The sequence below is a fragment of the Trachinotus anak genome, unplaced genomic scaffold (genome assembly GCF_046630095.1).
Source record: "Trachinotus anak isolate AG129_WGS33_773 ecotype Australia unplaced genomic scaffold, CSIRO_AGI_Tana_v1 ptg000032l, whole genome shotgun sequence".
NCBI lineage: Eukaryota > Metazoa > Chordata > Actinopteri > Carangiformes > Carangidae > Trachinotus > Trachinotus anak.
The window spans coordinates 15842706-15863201 of NW_027273883.1; the positions used below are offsets into that span (position 1 = coordinate 15842706).

General features: G+C 39.8%; 1 protein-coding gene across 2 annotated transcripts; it reads right to left on the bottom strand.

Moving 5' to 3' along the window:
- Nucleotides 1-381: 381 nt before the first annotated feature.
- On the bottom strand, nucleotides 382-19531 carry kcnn4 (potassium intermediate/small conductance calcium-activated channel, subfamily N, member 4). Of its 2 annotated transcripts, XM_071470686.1 has the most exons (9): nucleotides 18881-19531; nucleotides 13235-13330; nucleotides 10777-11213; nucleotides 8131-8266; nucleotides 5650-5760; nucleotides 3070-3191; nucleotides 1991-2060; nucleotides 1087-1253; nucleotides 382-968 (listed from the first exon to the last, which is right to left on the bottom strand). In XM_071470686.1, exons 1-9 carry the CDS (start codon nucleotides 19283-19285, stop codon nucleotides 965-967), a joined length of 1548 nt encoding a protein of 515 aa, XP_071326787.1. In that variant the 5' UTR covers nucleotides 19286-19531; the 3' UTR covers nucleotides 382-964. The 2 variants fall into 2 exon arrangements, with proteins under 2 accessions (XP_071326787.1, XP_071326788.1); XM_071470687.1 differs by lacking the exon at nucleotides 382-968 and having other exon boundaries at nucleotides 1083-1253.
- Between the last annotated feature and the right edge of the window lie 965 nt (nucleotides 19532-20496).

Below are 20496 nucleotides of genomic sequence, written 5' to 3' on the forward strand. Positions count from 1 at the left end.
TAATCTTTAATGTTAACTGTCCTCAATGTTACATACTTTATTTAACTCATGTCCACTAGATGGAGCTGCTTACAAGGTAACTTACACTCAAATTTCATTGTTCTCAGAACAGGTGTAAACTGTTCACTGCTTTTCCTGCATCAGATGATTTCAATGCAGACATAAATCTATGAGTTTCAGTTGACATCCATTAAAATCCCAGTGACTTACAGTTTGAAATAAAAGTTATACTTGACCGAAGTTTAGTTTCTTCTGTTGGTGGAACATCAGAACACATCATTTCATTCACCATTAACCTGATAGGTTGGAGGAAAGCAGAACAAGGAGAAATTATTGAAGACTGTATTATATTCAATAAGCCTGTTTACAAATCAGCTTGGTAACCATTAAACTGTCTGATAATGAAAAGAGGATTTGAAAGAGGTTTGTTTAAAAAAAAAAAAAATGATTAGGTTAACACCGATAAAATATTGCAAGAGATTTAGAATAAAATTAGCATGTAAAAATATATATCTCATTCCACAGGAATAAGGCAGTGACGGAGTCCATCAATGAAACCTTACAAATAGCAGGTAACAGAGCAATCAGGAGCCTTTGACAGTGCGGATCACAAGGATCTCCACAGTCCTTGCTGGAAATTAATTCAGTTCTTTCACTGTCAAAAATACAACTGAAATCACAACAGACTCCTCAAAATGTGTAGGGATTCTTCTCCCACAGTGAATGGAAGTCTTATTTTATCTGTATAATTTTACAGCTATGAGTCACTGTGCAGTGCACTCAGCACAGGGCCAGAAGATGAGATCTTTAGTAGGTATGCCAGTCCTCCAAGTGGTTCAGCATGTTAGAAGTCTGGAGCAGCTCTGGATGGAGAGGATTTACCGTCTCATTTTCATGGATATTGCAGATGAAAACACTGAAGGCAGTTAACTGTCTCAGTTCTTAACAAATGCATAGAGCCATGTCACCTGCAAAAAAAAAAAAAGACTTAGTAAGCATATCCTGATACAGTGTAGATACCACATCCTGCAGCATATTCTTAGCAGATCTGCACAGCATCACTAGCAGTTTCTAAGTGTTGTTTACCTGATCTCTGGGTTGCGGTGACGTACGGCCTGAGACAGAAGCTCAGAGGTTTGTTGAAAGCAGCGACTCAGTTCGTCCAGCTTCTGCTCCATGGAGAGGATACGCTGCTCCAGCTCCCGATAGGAGTTATTCCAGTTGGCACTCAGGTCACACATTATCATCTGCATCTGCCGAAACAGTCACACAATGCTGATGCAAAGATCTTTGTTTTTAGGAGGGATAAAAACACTGTTGGGATCAAACATAGTGTCTAACATTTCTGAATTCTGTGCAGGCACATTTTAAATGTACTGTATATTGCTGATGGACAGGCACACTGTTATATTGTGCATGTGTGACAGTTTCAAGCCAACTCACTGGGGCAGGCTCGAAACCACTCAAGTAATGTTGACTTAGAGACTGTGTCACTACATTTGGCAAACCCTTTAGCAACTGGATTTCAAAAAAGAAGCCAACAGCAACAAATTTTGGTTACTTTTTTAGTCCTTGCTTGGCATGACTATGGCTCACTTTTTACATCTTAACCAAGGGGCTACACTTGAAGACTGGAAAAACCAGGCTTGTTTTCCATATAAATCAATCAAGAAAACGCATTTTAAAATTCACAAATTACACACTAGTGCCTCTCACCGGGTAATGCCTTTACATCTTGGCTTTATTCCACATGGAAAACTTTTCTGGGGCTATGAATTCCTGACACAAATGAATCCTGAGACATTTTATGGAGATTTTTTAACAAGCATTTAATGTGTCTGAACACCTAGTGATAAACAGCAGACCGTAAAACTCTGCGTAATAGTCTATGTAAGTAGTGAGTGTTTTTAGACGGATCTTTGTCATCTAATTTGGCTTTAACCTTTTCCAATGAAATGTGCTAAAAATTCCAGTGACAGCTGTCGCTCACCTTTGGGAGGTCCACCATCTCACTTACGTAATCTCTCAATTGTCTTTGTTTGAGTCGCAAATGCCGAAATCTGTGCAGACAAAAGGTTCAATAGATCTCGGTCATGTGGAAGTATTTCACACATAATCACATTTCTATTGCATTATTCCAAATGTTACACTCAGACAGCAGAAAGGGAACTGTTCAAAGTAATTTCATGTTCTCGTGTAAGACAATTTCTTTGTCGAATTTTTGGGCAAACAGAACAGGCCAGGCACAATTCAGAACCTCTTGTTGTGGAGGAATATGCAGACAACATGCTCATAGTAAAGATGCAGTAGTGCTTGTTTAATAGTCTTGTTTAATGCTTGTTTATATGTCTTTGACATATAAAGGGGAAAAGGCTAAATTTACCACCAGGGCTACCATCAAAAATGAAATATGGAGCCCCATATTGCAATCAAGCATCAAGGTATACTGTCCTTAATCCCAAGGTGTGGAGGTGCCTCCCCTTGTACTTTCCACATTTTATTTATTTATAGTGCTTCTGCCTTGTGTAAAGCAGGAAGTACAATCCCTCCACCCAGGCTGACACACACTCACACATAATCCTGTTGTCAGGATAATGACCACACACTTCTGGACTTCCTGTCTCATGCATTTCACTTGTTCATGAGGGAGGAGCTCTGGCTCAATAACAAGAAGACACAACTCAAATGAAAAAGAAATGTGTAAGAGAAAAGATGGCTCCTTATTGTAATGGCAGTGAAACTCATAGGATGTACATTATGCTTTGTTTTACTGTCAAATTATACTTTGAATAATAAAAAAACAAACAAATTTGCTTAGAATTCTGTATAATAAAAGGGTGTAGCCTTGTTCACACACGCCCTGCCCACATAAAAGGGGAAGAAACTAATTACTAATCTAAATTAGCCATTAAAACAGTGACTCTGCAGTTGTGCATGTTGACACAAAGTTAATGACCCATAAAATACACATGTAAGGCACACAAACCACCGCCCACTTACATCCCTCGCCCAGATACAAGCATGCAGACGTCCTGCCTAAAGGTATCATATTGCAAAACGGTAACTCACACTCTGATGGCTTCCAGAAGGCATCTCTGGTGTCTCCGGTGCTCACCGCGGTTGCCCCTTGTCAGGTTTGTGCGATGCAGAAGCCAGCATTCCCTTAGCACATTGGCAGCAGCGTGGCGGATCTGGTAAAGAGGCAGAAACATTCAAATTGACTGATTAAACAGGGAAGTTCCAGGAGCAGAAACTGCGTGATAAGACTGTGAAGATAACGTCAATCAAACTTTTAGGCTTGACTGACAAAACCACACAGTTTTTATCGCATTTTTAAAGACAGAATCTGGTTTATATCAATCATTTTAGTATGGGGAATAAAATTATGAGTCATCGAAGTGAGCTGATTGAATCCAGACAGTCTTTCCTGTTCAGCCCTTTTGCTCTATGATGCTGATTTCAGATAAAACAGAAGTATGAAGGGCTTATTTTCACAGAGAGGCTTAGATACAAGACTTTGAAGAACTGGGTGTACAGGCTAGAAGCAAGGTTTAGGCATTGCAGGATTTCTCCAGTATCACCTTTTGGCACTTTTCTCTTTGATTCTATTCGTGTCTGTTTGTCTTCCTGCCCAAATCACTGTAACTGCCCCGTGATGATGTCACTCTGCCCCTGTTGTGGGGGTTATTAATAGAGGCTGTCAGTGTCTGCATCCAGATGTCTTCCCTTGTTCCCATCAGTGTAAATCTGGACTGCACCAGAAAGCTCAGAAGGATGCACACACACGCACACGCACAAAAACACACACACACACAGACCAAAACAACCACAAGCAAGGCATAAAGATGCACCGAGTGACAGGATGCAGCCACCGGGAGAAAGGAAATGGTTGTATCCTCCAAAGCAGTGTACCTACTAGTCAGATACTGTTTTACAGTTTGGTGTGAAGCTGTAGCGCTGCATACAAATCACACACTTCAACTAAGATTGTAGAAGCCCTATCAATCTTTACACATTTTTAATCCTAAGACTTTTTTCTGGCATTAGGACAATGTTTCCTTGTACGCTTTCATTTTTCAGACACCTCCCTCTTCCCATCAAGAAGTAAACACTTCAGTGCTGTCCAAGGCTACAAACAGAGCGACTCTTCTGCAAGCCACTTCCACACACACACACACACACACACACAAACACACACATACACACGCACACAAACACACAAGTAAGCTCAACCAGTTTCCTGCCTATCGCTGCACCGTCCTGAACTGACACAAGTTTCTTTCCTGACAGAGATAAGATTATTTCCTCTGTTTGACGCCTTGAAAAGGCTATAAAGAGGTTGGAAGACCTCATCTCCCTCCTCTTTTCCCACACTATCCTGTCCTCTAGTGTCTCTTATTTAAGGAAAAAAATAATTATAAAAAGAGTCACAAACCAAAACATGCATGCGACATGGAAAGTAGTGACACTTCCATCCTGAGAGCTCTATCAGCTTTCTTCTTTGTCTTGCTACACTGTAGTAACCTCTGAGGGGAGCGATGATAGTTGGCTATTTACTAAATGTTTTAACAGGGACGTTAATCTGATTGTGAGATAAGTATTACCAGAAAAATGCTGAAAAAATAAAATATAGTTTTCAGTTCATTAAAGACCCTTCAAAGTAAAAATCACATTGTGTTATACCAATAATACTAGACTTTTTAATTTATATTTTTGGTACAATAGAGTCTGTGTGTCATTATTTAGTCACGACACCACATCTAAAATGAATGATGAGTGAAAAGTGTCTGACCTATTGAGCAGTTAATCTGTTAATAATTGTGTGTAAAGAATGCCTTATCATACCACTTCTCATTAGCTCTAGATAGAGATATATAGTACATTTTCATTTTCTTATGAATTACCAGGACTGCTGGTGAAAATTTGTGTTTGTTTGTCACTCTGACTCCATTGGTCATTGGTCAACTCCTAGAATGTGAATTATTAAAAAAAAAAAAAACATCAGTGAACTCCCCCTTCCCCCATTAAGCAGAGTGGGACATAACCAAAGTGTGATGCTCACATGTTGATTGGATCATCATAATAACACAGAAGGAGGTGTTACAAGCAAGCAATGTAGCTCATTTTGCCTATAACAATCAGGGCTATTAATATGTTGATTGACAGTGAAATAGACCAACTGGTTCATGAGCAAGCCTCACCTAAATATAGGACAGGACGCTGGTGTCTCACTAGGATTGATAAATAAGTTTAGAAGTCTCTGCAAGCTGATTTTCATACATTAATAAAAACCCAATAGCTGGCAGGACATACAGAAATGTACATTCAAGGACCTAAAACATTGCAGCTCATTTAGAAACACATACAGCAGTCATGTGATGTTTAGACATACTTTGTAGTATTTGTTCCAATACACGCAAAAAGTAAAAATGATACAAATGATTCAAAACAGCTGAATTCCAAAGTGGTACAAAAGCAGTGACGCAAGTAAATCCAAAAGTCATATGGCTGATGAAAAAAAACTTCCTTAACTGTTACAAAGAGCAATCTGCATCTTGGCGAGCAGCTATATTGTTCTCATGTTGTTTCATAAGATAAACTTTACATTATAAACAATATAATATTGTAAATATATTGTATTGCTCTTACCCTTTTAGAGATCTGGATGTCCAGCATGAAGAAGTGAACATGTTTTTCTCCTTTGTTCAGTGCCAGCTTCTTGGTAACGACTGCAACCAGCATGGCAGTACAGGCTACACCCTAAAACCCAACACACACACACACACACACACACACACAGAGAGCTGTTGGCGTGGTTACTGATATATTTAGCATCTGCCCCAACAAATTCCCAATGATCGTGCAAGACTGATCCAGAACTCTGTAGTGTCATCAACAAGGCTGAACACAAGAGAGAGTGCTGTTAACTTTTACAGGCTGATTTTTGAGTTTGATTTTGTCTGAATCCTCAACAGTGGCTCTGGCGTCTTTTGGGAAAGCACTTATTGAGAAAACTGAATGTTTATCTTCATAGCTCATATGCTTTCATCCAATAAATCTAAGTTATATTTACACAGAGAGTTCAATGGTTAAACACAGGCCTCTGTGGCACTGCTATAATAGTGTGGGTTTCCTCTGAGAATAGCCATGTGCTATTGCTGGACAGGGAACTACAGAATGATGGTGAATATTCAGATGGGCCTGCAGAGCGAATCACATCCACATAGTCACACAAATAACATAACACACAGACAAAACACTGCACTGAGCCCATGTCCGCCATGGATCAGGATAAAAGATTAACTAGTGTTTACCTTGTGTTCCTCTTTTCAGCTTGCAATAGAAAGAGAGACAAAGAAGAAGAGAGCAAGATCAAGCCTCAGCATTAGAAAGCACAACACAGTTTTAAAAGATATGTTCATCCTTCACTCCACCGGCCACGAAACATCCATCATTACACCGTCTGTGAAACCTTGGAGGTACAAACTATTTCCTTGCATCCATCCACATGTAGTGGTTGAATGCAAACAGTACTGTCAACCCCTGAACACAGCTGCAAATTGAGTTATGGCTGGAGTTGAGCAGAAGTGCTGACCGTAGGTGCTTTCAGTCGAATTACAGGTGTGAGCATCACCCCAGTCACTGGCTCCCAGAACTGCCCTGATGGGAGTAGGAAATTTATTTTTTTCCAAATCATGGGCACAGGTTGGCACACCCTCCTGTTGTAGTGGTGCCAAAGACAATAAACCACCTAAAAATGGATATGGTGGAAAGTTTTCCCTTATAAGGGGGGAGAGGCTTATAAAAACAAGAGAGATGGAGAAAGAAAGAGGGAAAAGATTTGTTTTCCACTTTGTCACAGAGGTGTCTAAACCAGACACATCCAGAACCACAGTGGCAACGCTTATCTGCTTGTACCAGAATTTCAAGCAGCACAGGTGAGTCAGCTGGCAGCAAACCAGCATCTGTTACTTATTCAACTACACAGCCACTCCTTGCTCTCAAAGACTTCTTGTTCATTTTATAATACTGTAACTCCTTGTGTTTTTATCTCAAATAGGATTTCCACATCCTTTTGACCTGTCATCTATATCTCTGACCTTCTGCACAGCGCCCACTGCATGCTTGACAGTTTCCCTCTCTGTCTTTTCATGTGAGGTGCCTGGTCCTGCAGAAGCACCATCCATTAATTAACAGCTGCGATCTAAATCACACACACAAGGGAATTAAAGCATGCAGGTCTGTCAGCACCGCTAGGGTGTGCAGCTGTGCAAAAAGGCTCTAATGTGTCCAAGATAACTAGTGGAATAGAGCAGAACAGGCCTGGATGGAACACAATAGGCGCAAGAGAGAAGTGAACCAACCTGGACTGAACACGATATGAAATGGGAAAAATTAAATAGGAAAATGGGGGAAGAGTTGCTGCAATGGAACACAGCCGAAACAGAGGGGAATGAAATGGACCATAGAGGAAGATATGGAACAGTGTGGAACAGAATAGAGCAGAACAATATTGAACAGAAAAGAAGGTAATGAAATAGAAAAAATCAGAAGAAAATATGTTGAGGGGGATGTGAACGGAACAAAATAGACTGAAATAGAGCAAAATACAACAGAATGGAATCAAATGTAACCAAGTGGAATGAAATGAGGCAAATCAAAACATTAGATGTGAGTAGAGCAGAATAGAAAACAGAAGAAATGCAGAGAAGAACTGGAATAAAAGAGAAAGTAAAAGGAAAGAGAGAGCACAGCACAGTAATATGAAAGGAACAGCCAACAGAACATCACATGTTTGTGCATTATCCATGCACACAGAGAAATGTGAGGTAGTTTTAGTTAAGAACAAATGCAGAAGTAAAACAAGCTGAGCAACATTTCTCTTTAAATCACTACTGTTGTGCTGGCTAGATAATTTTCTGATAAGAGGGAAAAACAACCACTTGAAATGACATAATAAGTGTTGTGTGTTTTACTACTTCAATATAAACACAACTGCATGTGATTCCTTTAGCACATGCACAAAATTGCCCTTAAAGCCTTTGTATTTCCTGATGAATCTCAACACAGCATAAATTCTTCAGTGTCTTAAATAGAACATTTTCTCAACAAGTAACCCAACCTAGTTACCATGACTCCAGTGAAGAGACACACCGCCTTGCCACAGGTGGTGGTGGGCGCCACATCCCCGTAGCCCACTGTGAGGAAGGTGATGGCTATGAGCCACAGAGCTGTGTTCATGTGGCCTGTTGATGCTTGTGTCTGTCTGCAGGGAGAAGAAAACAGGACTGTGTCACAACAAAACTACATTAAATGCATCTTATGGACCCCACTGTAGTTACAGGCAAAGACAAAGAACCCAGCCACGTTCTTAATATAAACTAACCAGAATTAACTTTTACATAACCCCAACCATCTTAAATCTAAACAGTCATTACTATTTTCAATTTCTGCATGTAACAATGTTTTACTTAAACAAAACCATTTTTAGTTTGTAAGCAATTGTTGATTTCCGGAGCTATTACCATGAAAGAACTCTATTAAAAAAATAAATAAATATGCATTCATTATTGATTCAGTAACTTCCCATGTACATGTAGGAGCAGGTGATAAAACTATCACAGTATATGTAATATATATATTATATTACAATAGTTACACTGTAGATGTCTCGATTTTGTAAGCTTTCTTGAAAAATCAATATCCATACCTTATGTTCCAGCAAATTAGAAACCTGACAAGTTAAGGTGCTTAGTTCAAAAGAATCAAATTTTACCATGAAACAGCCGATGGTATAATATAACCATAAATATAAAAGTATTAACTACCACAAACAGTGTGGGGAAAACTATTTATATGTGCATATATATATATAGTTCCTACGGAAATTTTAAGACACTACGGGACTTAAAGCTGCCTAAACCCGCTGTCAATCTGTATATAACACTGTAGAACTTTATGTCTTAGATACAGTGATAAATTAAAAACCCATTTCCTGTGCACAAGGAGTCTTCTAAGTTTGATAAAGGTGTTTTCTGTTAATCAAACAGTGCTGATGCTCTACAGCACTTGGGAAGTTATAAAATGAGTGTCAGTGTAAACTTGTAAAACATTATAAAGCACAGCTCCAATGTACACTTGGCAGAAACCACACAGAGTTTAGTCAGTGTGTGAGTGTTTATCTGTCTCCTGGATGTGGCAATCATGTAGTATAGAAAATGGCTGGTTTAGCCAGTCGGTGTTAAAAGGCTTGGTGGTTTTATCAGCTATCAATCAAAAATTGTTGTATTACTTCTGACAAACCAAAACACACAAGAGTGAGACATTTGAAACTGAAGGCAAAACCTCCCATTAAGGTTCAGATGAACAAATGACCTCACACTGTTCAAACAGCCAAACACACTACAGAGCATCAGGCTGACATTTAGTTGGCTGACATAAAAGAGAAGCTTGTTAGAGTAACAACATAGAATATGATTATCAAATCCATTTTTAATATGAAAGTCAAATTGACCATCAAAGTGTGTGTGTGTGTGTGTGTGTGTGTGTGTGTGTGTGTGTGTGTGTGTGTGTGTGTGTGTGAGAGAGAGAGAGAGAGAGATGATATAACATTCAGACACATTTTTCAGATATCAATATTTCAAAAGTTCTATTCACGATTTTGTGCAAAAATCGTGAATAGAGCCTGATAACTGAAATCCTGACAAAGTCTTGCACAGAAAGAGAAAAAAAAATATTTGCTTAAATATTTTGTTTCTATTTTGATTCACTGGTAAAATGCACTTTGGGCAGTCACATATTTGGTAATTTCATGACAAATGTAATAGTTAAAGGTCACTTTTTTAAAGGACATTGTGTTAATGTTAAAACTAATGGCCCTAGAGATTATTGTGTAAAGCAAACAACAGGCATTCTTTCAGAGTTAACATTTTCTAGCTGCTGAGTCCAGTCAATATTTGTTGAGCAGGAACAACTCTCTCATAAAATGAGATGATGATACGCCCAAGCAAAGATTACAACATGTCAAAGTCAAATTCATTTTACGTCATTATTCTGCCAACAGTTCTTAGCCCAAACTACACCTGATTTCTACCCCTGAAGGCATAAGACTGGGGACAGGGGGGAAACAGCTTGTTTGACTCTGTTCAAAGGTAAAAAAAAAAAAAAAATTCAGCCTACCAGTACCTCTAAGTGTGCCAAGAAATAGTCAGCACATAACCACCTATAAAACTACAATGTGTTATTCTTACCTTTACCTTCAGAAAGAGTGTGGCTAGTTGTATATGCCTGCTTCCGGCCTTTATGCTAAGCTCCTGGCAGTAGTTTCGCATGTACTGTATAGAAATGACAGTGGATCCAATTTTCTCATCTAACTCTTGGCCAGAAGAAGAATAAGTATATTTCTTCTTTCTTCAGTGAATGAACGACTTGTTTTTGTGTCATTCAGTTGTTTCATTGGAAATTTTTTAACTTCTCAACATTATATCAGTAGTATTTATGAAGTACAGTATATTTCAGGGTAGACTGCTCATTGAAGGCGTTCCAGTTTAAAACAATTTCTATTTTTGATGGATGTCCCTCATAATATATACAGTCAGTCTCTAAGCTTGGTGCAAGTGCTCACTGTATGTGACTCTTATTTGCAAAGATATTATGTACTAATTATAATATTTAGTGCACACAACATGCAGTATATCATACCAGTTTTTTTGCATGTGGTTTGACTCCTAACTTATTATCTGTACTGATTACTTACATGCAGTTTTCTTTCCCTACCTCTCACACAGAGTAAGCATCCAGGACGCAGTGAGCCAGAAGAAGAGGATGAAGACCAGCAGCGTGCGTGCCGGGTGTTTGTTCATCAGTACCTTGAGAACAAAGCGGAAGGTAAAGTTGATGCTGTTAAGCGAGCCGATGCTCCTGTAGGAGGCGCTCAGCAGCACTTTGCTGTGCAGCAGGATGGCTCTGTGCACCAAGTACAATCGGAGGAACATCAGCACTGACAACAGTAGCTCCATGTCCACCAGGACCTCACTGTGATGGTTGGAAACACAGAGCGGCGCTGTGGAAGAGGAGTTGACATGGGGACCTGCCCTCCAGTATGTGCCAACAGGATGGATGGAACAGACCAGCAGCTCCAGAGTGATCACAGTAACCCTGTGGCTGGTCATGGCAATACGCCAGTCCAACTGGTTGTGGTCGTTGACGAACAGCTGAAAGATGGAGGACGACAGTAAAGACAACGAGTGAGAGAAGATGGAAAACATGATAAAAGTTGGAGATGGAGACCATTAAAAATACAGTTACAGTTGGATGTGGACAAACAGACAAAACTTTATCATTTGCTATCACAAGCTTCAACTTCATTTCTCATTTTCCAGTTGATGACATCATTAAATGTGCTACCTGTTTTATCGCACCTGTTGATCATCTATATTTATTCAACCTTGGCATAGACAGATTTAAATATTCTGTCTGGAGAACTGTGGAGTTGGTCGAACAAAAGTCAAGAACATCTTTTCAATTTATTTGTTGCATAACACAGAGGAAAAGGTTTAACAAAAATGCAAATACATAGTTCGCTTAAGTACACCATGTGTGTGAAGGGCTGTGATAAGAAAAGTTTTTTAAGCCTCAAAAGATAGGAAGGTTATGAAACCACAGATATCCAACAGCTATCTCAGGGGGAAAATTGTATGCTAGTTTACATTAACAGTTCACCGGTCAATGTGTAGCTTTATTGCGCTTCAGTTTGTTCAGGAAAGTAAAGGAAATTAAGCCGGTCAGTACTCTCAGGAATTCCTCCTCTCCCATTTTATTTATAAAAACTTTATCCTTGCTCCACTGACTGAGACATCTTGATATTCTTGCATGATTTACTTTGTCACCTCTCACACCGCAGCGTTAAAAGCATCTGTATGTGTTTGAGTCTCCACCCTAAACCTGCCCTCCCTTATCTCCTCTATGCACTTGGAATGGACCCCTCTTGTATCAGACATACATGACTTGCAACCAAACAGAAAACACTGTAGGTTAGAGTACAGACCCAGCAGCCCAACCAGAATGATAAAAGAAACCGTGAATCCTGCAATGTAGTTCAGTATAACTACTCTCCATATACACAGCACTTTCTGCACTTGTTGCTGTACTTGATTGAATATGCATGCTGGGAGTGTGTGTGAGAGCAAATGAAAGAATGTTTACTCAGTTTAATTTCAACAAAATCTCTTCATATACAGTGGGGTCCAAAAGTCTGAGACCACTTTCCCATTTAGTTGAATGGCAGTGAGCCATATGGATTGGAAAAATATTGCAGCTGCAACATTTTGCATGCCTGTGTGGGCTGAGGTTTTTGTCCAGGGTTTTTTATGCATACAGCAAATAAAACACAGATAATCAGTGTTGAGGCTACCATCAGTGGACCGAGAGCTCCTTCGAAAACAATTGCCCTCAAGTATCTCTAACAATGTATCATTCTAACCAAGCTAATTTGGAACAAACATTACTGGTTTAACTAGAATTATAGCCTCATGGCTGTATGCCTCCCCCAACCTGTCAAGTTGCAGTTCACATCCCTATCTGTCCAGACTCATACAATATGTGCAGTGAAGACTTTTCAACCTGGCAGCACAGAAGATCCCTATAATCACAACAGATTCAAGGTGGACACCCAAGACTAGTGTCACCAATTCAGTATCTGACCAAATGTGAAATATTGTCACAGTCTCCCCTTCTGTTGAATAATGGTCAGAAAAGTGTTTTTGCAGAACATTATGATGTCACAGGGGAGTTGGCCTTTGACCTTTTGGATATAATATGTCAACACTTCATCATTTTATCTATCTATTAGACATTTGTGTATATATAAATGTGTAATTCATTCTTGAGTTATGGCCAAAACGTTTTGCGAGGTCACAGTGACCTTAACCTTTGACCTCTGACCACCAAATTCTAATCAGTTCATTTATCAATGATATATCAAGTTCACAAGAATGGGATGAACATGAGGTCAGAGGGACCTTGACCTTTGTCCCTTGGCCACCAAAATTGCATGGTGTTCATTCTTGAATCCAAGTTAACGTTTGTGCCAATTTAAAGAGACATGGTGGAATACAAAATATTGCAAATCAAGCTCTTAAGATCAACAATGCACTTGTGCATGCACACACAGGCTCTCATTCATGCACACAGGACATGCAGACTGATGGAAACAAAGGGGGAAAAGCAAACTCACCCTTATGTCCTTATAATGGAAAGCTATTATGAAGATGAGGAGACACCCAGTGGACAGGCTGATGGAACAGTTGATGATTAAGGCAATGTTTGAACCCTGGGAAGGAAATGGAGACAAGGTAGATAAGGCATAAAATGATGGCTTTCTAGGAACAGTTGATTAAAGAGTGTTCTCCATTATTTTTTTTGGTAATGTCTGGGGTGGAAAGAGAACTAGAATATCCAAATCATGAACAAATGTTTATTATATCAGATCTCCTGACTGTCAGCACACACCTGTGAAAAGGTGAACTGGGAATGTACCTGTGGCAGTGTAAAAGCTTGTCACTAGGACAGTGTCCAATGTAAACTATATCGCTGGGTAAACCTTTTCCTCCCATTGGAAGGGCACTGTTCCCCCAGACAGTGTGGCCAGACCAACAAAGAGGAATTGCTCAACTGCAAGAGGGACAGAGCCCTATCCAGCTTCCCCGCAAAGAGCAGCTGTGTTGCCAGCTGTATCAAGCATTAAATGTGAGTCTCTTCACTGGTGGACAAGTGCTTTTTCATCAGTCAGTGTATTACCTTAACTGACTTTATGTACATTTATTTCACACTGAATTGGCAAATAATTTTGGTCAAACATCGAAACAACTTCATAGTTCTAACAGTTGATTAATCGATTAAGTCAGTCAATAGAAAATTAATCTCCAACAATTTTAACCCAAATAAATGCTTGACATTCACTATTCTGAGCTTCCCAAATGGCGCTTTTCACAGTTTTATATCACTATAAATTAAACTCTCTTGAGTTTTGGTCTGCTGGTCAGACATTGGTATCTTTCACTATGCATTTTCTTTTATTCTATGGATGAAATAGTCGTTGATAAATTGAAAAAATAATTCACAAATTAATCGGTAAATTATAGTCAGTTGCAGACTTTACCACCTCATAGCCTCATGGAGGATAAGCATCTAGGATTCATTGCCTACATGTTAAGATACGTACTTTCAGTAAGAAAATGGAGATCTCCTATAAGTCTTTTAGAGTGCTATCAATACAACCAATGCTACTCATCAATCTCTCTCTGATCTGTGATGTTCACTCGCCTTATTAATAAAGGTTGTGTAAGAGATTTCTATTTTTCATAAAAGTTGATTTGGGGCTAATTCATATGGAATATTCTGCCAGTTCTAATTCTTTTTTTTCTTTTTTCCCTTTTTTTTCTCTTTTTTTTTTTTTTTGTTACAGAACGTGGGCCTAATGAAAGTGGAATTACTGGTTCTGTAATATACTCCAAAAAGCCACTCAATTACAGTAATGAGAGTGCTTGGACTTAAACACTTTTCATTCCATTGAACTGACAGCAGGAGACACAGACACATATGCTCTGATACACCCTAATTGTCTTATTTGTTTTCACAAACTGAAACTAACAAAGAAGCATAGGCCTCTGCCATACTACCTTGGTCTCAGCAGGTTAAAGATCTGCACCCTTTATTCATGCATCCCAGTGCAACTGATGCAACGTCAATGGAAGTTTTAATGGGAGGTGCAGTTTAATGTGGTTTACAGTTAAAAAGATAATTGCAAACTTTCAAACTTGAGGAAACTTGCGCGTGTAGGTGGTATGGTGTGACGTCCGTTGGCAAGGTACGCCGTTTTCCAGTTTCTCCCATAGCATCCACATCACGTCTGTATTTCGTCCAGGGCTAATTAGAAGACTCCACAAAAGCTCAACATTTCACCACATTCCATAACAGAGTGTTCAAGAACATGTTTCTTGCCGAGTTTCTAAAAATGTTTTTGTAAAGTTTTTCCTGTTGGAAACAGTCATTTCAAGCCCGGTGAACCTAATTTGGGTTAACCTTAACACGGATTGTTTCTCATAGTTTTGGACGGACAACGTGCCCCCGTAACCAGGACAGGCCACCCAAGGCATAGCAAAAAATTAAAAATAAAACACTGATTCCAGTGGTCTGGTTTGTATGTTCCGAGATAAATAAATACTTTCCAAAGCAATAATGCACGCATCTGACTTGAGTTTTCTAATTTGGTGTATTAGTCTGGGTGGTTTCATTAGCTTTCATGTGGCTTTTTGTGCTATAGGTCACTAATGGAACTAGAGGTATCCTGTAATAAACTTATGAATACACACAAATTATAACCAGATTATTACACTGATTGTGGGACAGTCACAGGAAAGGAGACATTGCAGAGGGTAAAACATTTGCAGGTTTGGTTGATAACAGCCGAAAACTGAATGAGTTGACTTCACTACCTAGAGTATACACAAGGAGATGTTCTAAGAATATTACAGTAAGAGTGACCCTTCATACCAGTCAAACACTGCATCAGACAATGTTAGTGTTTTCAGGACTGATGTTGACAAGATGCACCTGGCATCACGTGGACCATGAACAGGACAAGTGTGGCTGGCTAACTGCCAGAAAGGAACAAAAACTTGAAGATGAGGACACCGCTTTATGTCACTCTGTAGAGCATTGTTTTCCATCCTGCTGATTGTCTTTCTATCTAGCTAGTTAGTCATTGGTTAACTGCAGTGTCTCATCCCTCCAGAGAATTTAGTTGGATTGAAAACCACTTTCCTACAGGAATATTATAGTGATTTTCAAACGGATGACAACAGTTCAGGACCACTAGTCACCACAGAAGCTCATTTCGATAATTCCTGCTCTCTGTAAAATCATCAGCAAAATAACCAAAGTACCATACAAATCACTTTTGGTAGTCATGGCTCAGTTCCAGCAAAGGAAGAAGTTTTTGAGCTAGTTTTGACTTGATGTATGTGGGCCATGGCTGGCTCCTATGCAGTGAGCGTGTTTCATTTTGTGGTTTACGAGCTAAGTTACGGATGACATAGCATAGGCTGGTTTGTGCTAATTTGCATGTGGGTAAGAAACTGCATGTAAGACAGGTTTCCATGTGTGGGTGATATGCAACCATATTGCAGTATTCAGTCTAAGGAAAAGTGAACTTACACTCATCATTTTACATAATATGTGGGCCACAACACTTAAAATAGATTCATATGTTTTTTATTATATATATTTAACTACATTGCTACATGTGCCCAGTTCATCTGAGTTTATAGCTATTGATTTACTGTCATCCAATATCAAATTTACATCATGATAGATATTTTTTCAAATTTAAAAATTAAACCATAAAATTTTAGAAAATGGAAATGAAAACTGATATACTCTTTTTTAATTTACAAATTGACCCGAAAAGTTAAATTAATTGTGATCCATTATTCATTGGAACTTTCATCCACCTTTTGCCCTGGTCTGATGTTACTTTCAGACAACAAAACAAATAATAAAATCACAACTGGAGAAAGCAGCCATGAAGTAGCTTAACAGAGCATAAACAGCTTCAGTGACAGGCAAGGTGCAGAGTAAGAAAATAAAAGAAAATATAAAAGAACAGATAAAATATGTAATCTCACTGGTTTAACCGCCAAGGTGGTTCAACACTGTTCAACAAGTTCAGTTGGAAAAAAACTACCATCCAGTGATGAGGTGTGGTGGCAGGTCTGGCTGGTTGGATGCTTTTTAAGATTATATAAAACAGTGGTTTCACACACATTTAATCACAATTAGTCACATTTAATCGAGGGATGTTTCAAAACTGTAAAGACTCTCTGACCAAAAGATGTTGCCTCTTACACCTGATCTGATAAACCTACCCCGCAGCCCACATTCAATAGAGCTCATCAAAATGATCCACTTTACCCCACATTCAAACATCTAGGCATATTCTTCTACATACTGGACTTCATGCTTGACTTGTTAGTCCTGATACATGGCTATTGTTGTGGACTGTGAAGTCATTTCAAGAAGTCGTCAGAGACTTGCAGAAAAGAGGACATGAGGTTGCATCCAGGTCAAAGTGCACACTCCTGGCTTTAGCCCAGCTGAACTCAAGACATAGAGACTTTTAGCCTGGCCATGCAAACACTCTAATTATACACTAAATGATGTGGAAAGATAGCCTGAAGTACTGTGAGCAATCTCGCTGTAGGGGAAGAGGTGAAATGTGGAAAAACGTTCCATAAATAGCCCTGTTTTCGTGCATAACCATGAAAAGGTATGCTTAAAATATAACTATGTAGACTGGCGTTAACTTTGATAGGGCAGCTCCAAAATATCCTGCAGCATACTTAAAATGGCTTTAAATATAAAAAGCAATAATTCTGTTTTGCCTCACCAGCCACTGCAAAGATGCTGTATTTTGTTAAGACAGACCCTGTGTGACCAAAAGTCATGTCAGTCCTTGGGGGGGGGGGGGGGTCACAGGTCACACTCATGACTTGGACATCAGATGACATTTAAAGATCAATGCTGACAATTGTTGTAAAAGCTATGGTTAAATCAGCAAAGCACCCTCTTCAAAATAATATGCTTTAACTGCAGCACAGAACACTTTTCCAGTGCATCAGCATTTCCATGCTACCGAAGCTGATGCCTGTTGTTAGGAATGGACAGACAACACCTGTTCTTGGTTCGTATTTGTAAACTGGAATAGTAATGTCATACTCGTGCCAGCACTGTTAATGTCACGACCGTGTTTCTCCAGGTCCAACTCTGTGAACACATCAGCCGTAGTTTTGAAGGTTAGGCCATATTTCCATAGGTTTCTCAAAAGATTGTGATTTAGTAATGTGGGGCTCTTTGACACTGTAATCAATCACTGACTTCACAGCATGGAGGTGGTCTGATGTTTTGCGGCATGCATGAGAACTTTTTTCCACATGTGGAACTGGCGTGTGCTGTAGGAAGTCAGGGGGAGTTAATAATTTGTTGATTGTGTGGCCTGGCATTGTTATCCACTGAGATCTGCATGTTAATGTCATGAGGCTGTGCTACCAAATAGTGTGTCTGGAAATGGACTAACTAATCAGTAGGTCAGGGAGGTTCAAAGCCCAGGTGCAGATTCTGCTGTTATGCTGTATGGGTCTTGTGCTGTCTGCTAATCAAGGAAGTTGTTATGACAACAAATACAGGCAGTTCTGCAAGGATTAAAAAAAAAAAAAAAAAATTATGGTCAATTTAGTTACTGAAAAATGTCATGAGCAAAAGACAACACGGTTTAATATCAGTCTCTCGATTTTATATGTATCTGTTCTATCAGGGTCTATGGAAATCTCATTTTTGTTCACTTGTGACTGCTACACATCGAGCTGAAGAACAGCAGCAGAGCAGTTGTTGTTAATAAAGCTTTGGTACCACTGCATGATGCTCAAAGCAAGGAGATGGTGATTTTGTACATTATGTTGTAATTTCATGATGAGTTCTAGGGCCAACAGTAAAATTAACCAACTGAGAAGAGCAACGTGAATGTGACGTTGATGTTGATTTACAGAAATTGCGCTGCTGTTCCTAAATGGTCTAAATTTACAGATGTAGATGCAGATGTACGCTAAACGCTTTGCAACATGTGCAAAAGGTAATGTGTCACTATAGGTCACAAGATTTCTGAAATTGACTTATTAGCAGAGGGCATCGTAATGAGAGTTGTAGTGGAAACAAGGAGATGCAAGGAAGGCTGCAGCTTTAGTTTTTTTTTTTTTCTGATTAGTAGTCTGATTTGATCACCTATACACAGGTCAAGACATTTGTGTGGTTAATATCTTAAACCTACCGGTTTATTAATGAAGGGACATAGCTCGGCGTGGATGATCATGAGCAGTATCCCGAGCAGAGCCGTGCCCAAAGCCAACGCGCAAAGACGCTTTTTATCCTCTAATAAAACTTTTCTCTCTCTCAGTCTGTAGAGGTCATCTCCCTCCATAAGAGTTGTCCGCTTCCCGGGAAGTGACAGCGGCACGGATACTTCTGCCGAGTCCCCGCCGTTTCGACTGATCAAGCCATCGCAATTTACACAGTCCACTTTGGAGTCGCCGTGCAGGCTGCGGTTTGTCATCTCCATCGCCAGAGCGCACAGGAGACGGCCGCCTGTCCCTCTCTCCCTGTCGTCGCTCTCCGCTGCTCCGTCCTCTCTCTGTCCGGTCTCCGCTTTGCTTCCCTCCCAAGTTGGGGAAGGCATAGTCCGATGGGCGCACTGTGTACCAGGCCCTTCTCTCGTTTGTTGCTCATCGAAGTAGCGGATTTAAAAAAGCAATTGGTCCCTAATACACCCTCACCTGAACACACCTACCAACCCAACTGGCTCGGCGTGATTACGCGCACTGATGTCCTCCGGACACTGCAGCGGGCCGTGTGCTGCTATTTGCTTGGGTTATTATTTTGGGAGTGTGCGTCAGTCTGCCGCAAATGAATTCTTTGCGTGCTGTCTGTCTGTCTGTCTGTGTGTGTGTGTGTGTGTGTGTGTGTGTGTGCGCGCGCTAGTCTGTGCCTGGTGCGCTCCCGAACACATTAAAGCTCAGGAATTAAACGGCAGGTTCACTGTTTTACACTGTTTTACAGTGACCCTCATGTTCTGTTATCTTTTTGTTCGTGCGAACTGCATCAGTGTGATCAGTTAAAATGCAATTTTGGTAGAAAAACTTGTTTAGAAAGAGGTTAAGAAAATTCAGTTTTGTGTTTTATTTATCAGGCAACAAGCCACAAAGCCTCGTTTTCCTTCTCTGAAATAAATAAATAAGGCAAACTATAAAAATAGAAAAGATTATGTACCCTCAAGGCTTAATTTTATTTTTGGTAAAGCACTGCAACAGTGGTAAGCACGAGTTCCTCAACAGCTACAGTGTGACATCTGGTGGTCGAGGAAGTTCATCCTCTGATTTGTTGCGGTCTATTCGCCACATTCGTCAGGGTTCGCCCAGACTGGCATGACCCGTTACTGTCATGGCTTCTTCTCCTTAGTCATCTATTTTAAATATGATCTTTCAGGTGTTTTTGGTGCTCTGTCCTCTACTTTATTATTCATTGTTCAATGGTATCTGCGTTTTGACATTATGATTTGCCTCATTTCCTGCAAGGCCAAACACAAAAGATGAGACACAAACTCTATCCTCACCCTATTTACTAAGCTTTTAAAGGAAGAACAGCGTCATGACCTTGGGCTAAATGACGCATCGAGGAGTCCTTCCGCTGCAGCATCCTGCTGCTCCTGCTGACGGTGCAATGAGTGTCCTCACAGCCCTGAGTGACAGGCTGAGTTTAAGCCGAGTGTTGAGACTGACAGGTGCCTTCTGGGTCAATTCCAAAATATTTATATGAAAGAAAACACAGACAACACTTAAGATGCAGCAACGACAAATTCTACACTCAATAGCACTGATTATATAAGTAAGA

Bases quoted from the DNA above. Each gene is read 5' to 3' on its own strand.
- kcnn4 (XM_071470686.1), bottom strand. From the start codon at position 19,285: ATGCCTTCCCCAACTTGGGAGGGAAGCAAAGCGGAGACCGGACAGAGA. The intron at 11,214-13,234 runs GTGAGTTTGCTT...TCCATCTTTCAG, and splicing joins TCCATTATAAGGACATAAGG to CTGTTCGTCAACGACCACAA. The intron at 3,192-5,649 runs GTAAGAGCAATA...CCTCTTTACCAG, and splicing joins ACATCCAGATCTCTAAAAGG to ATCCGCCACGCTGCTGCCAA.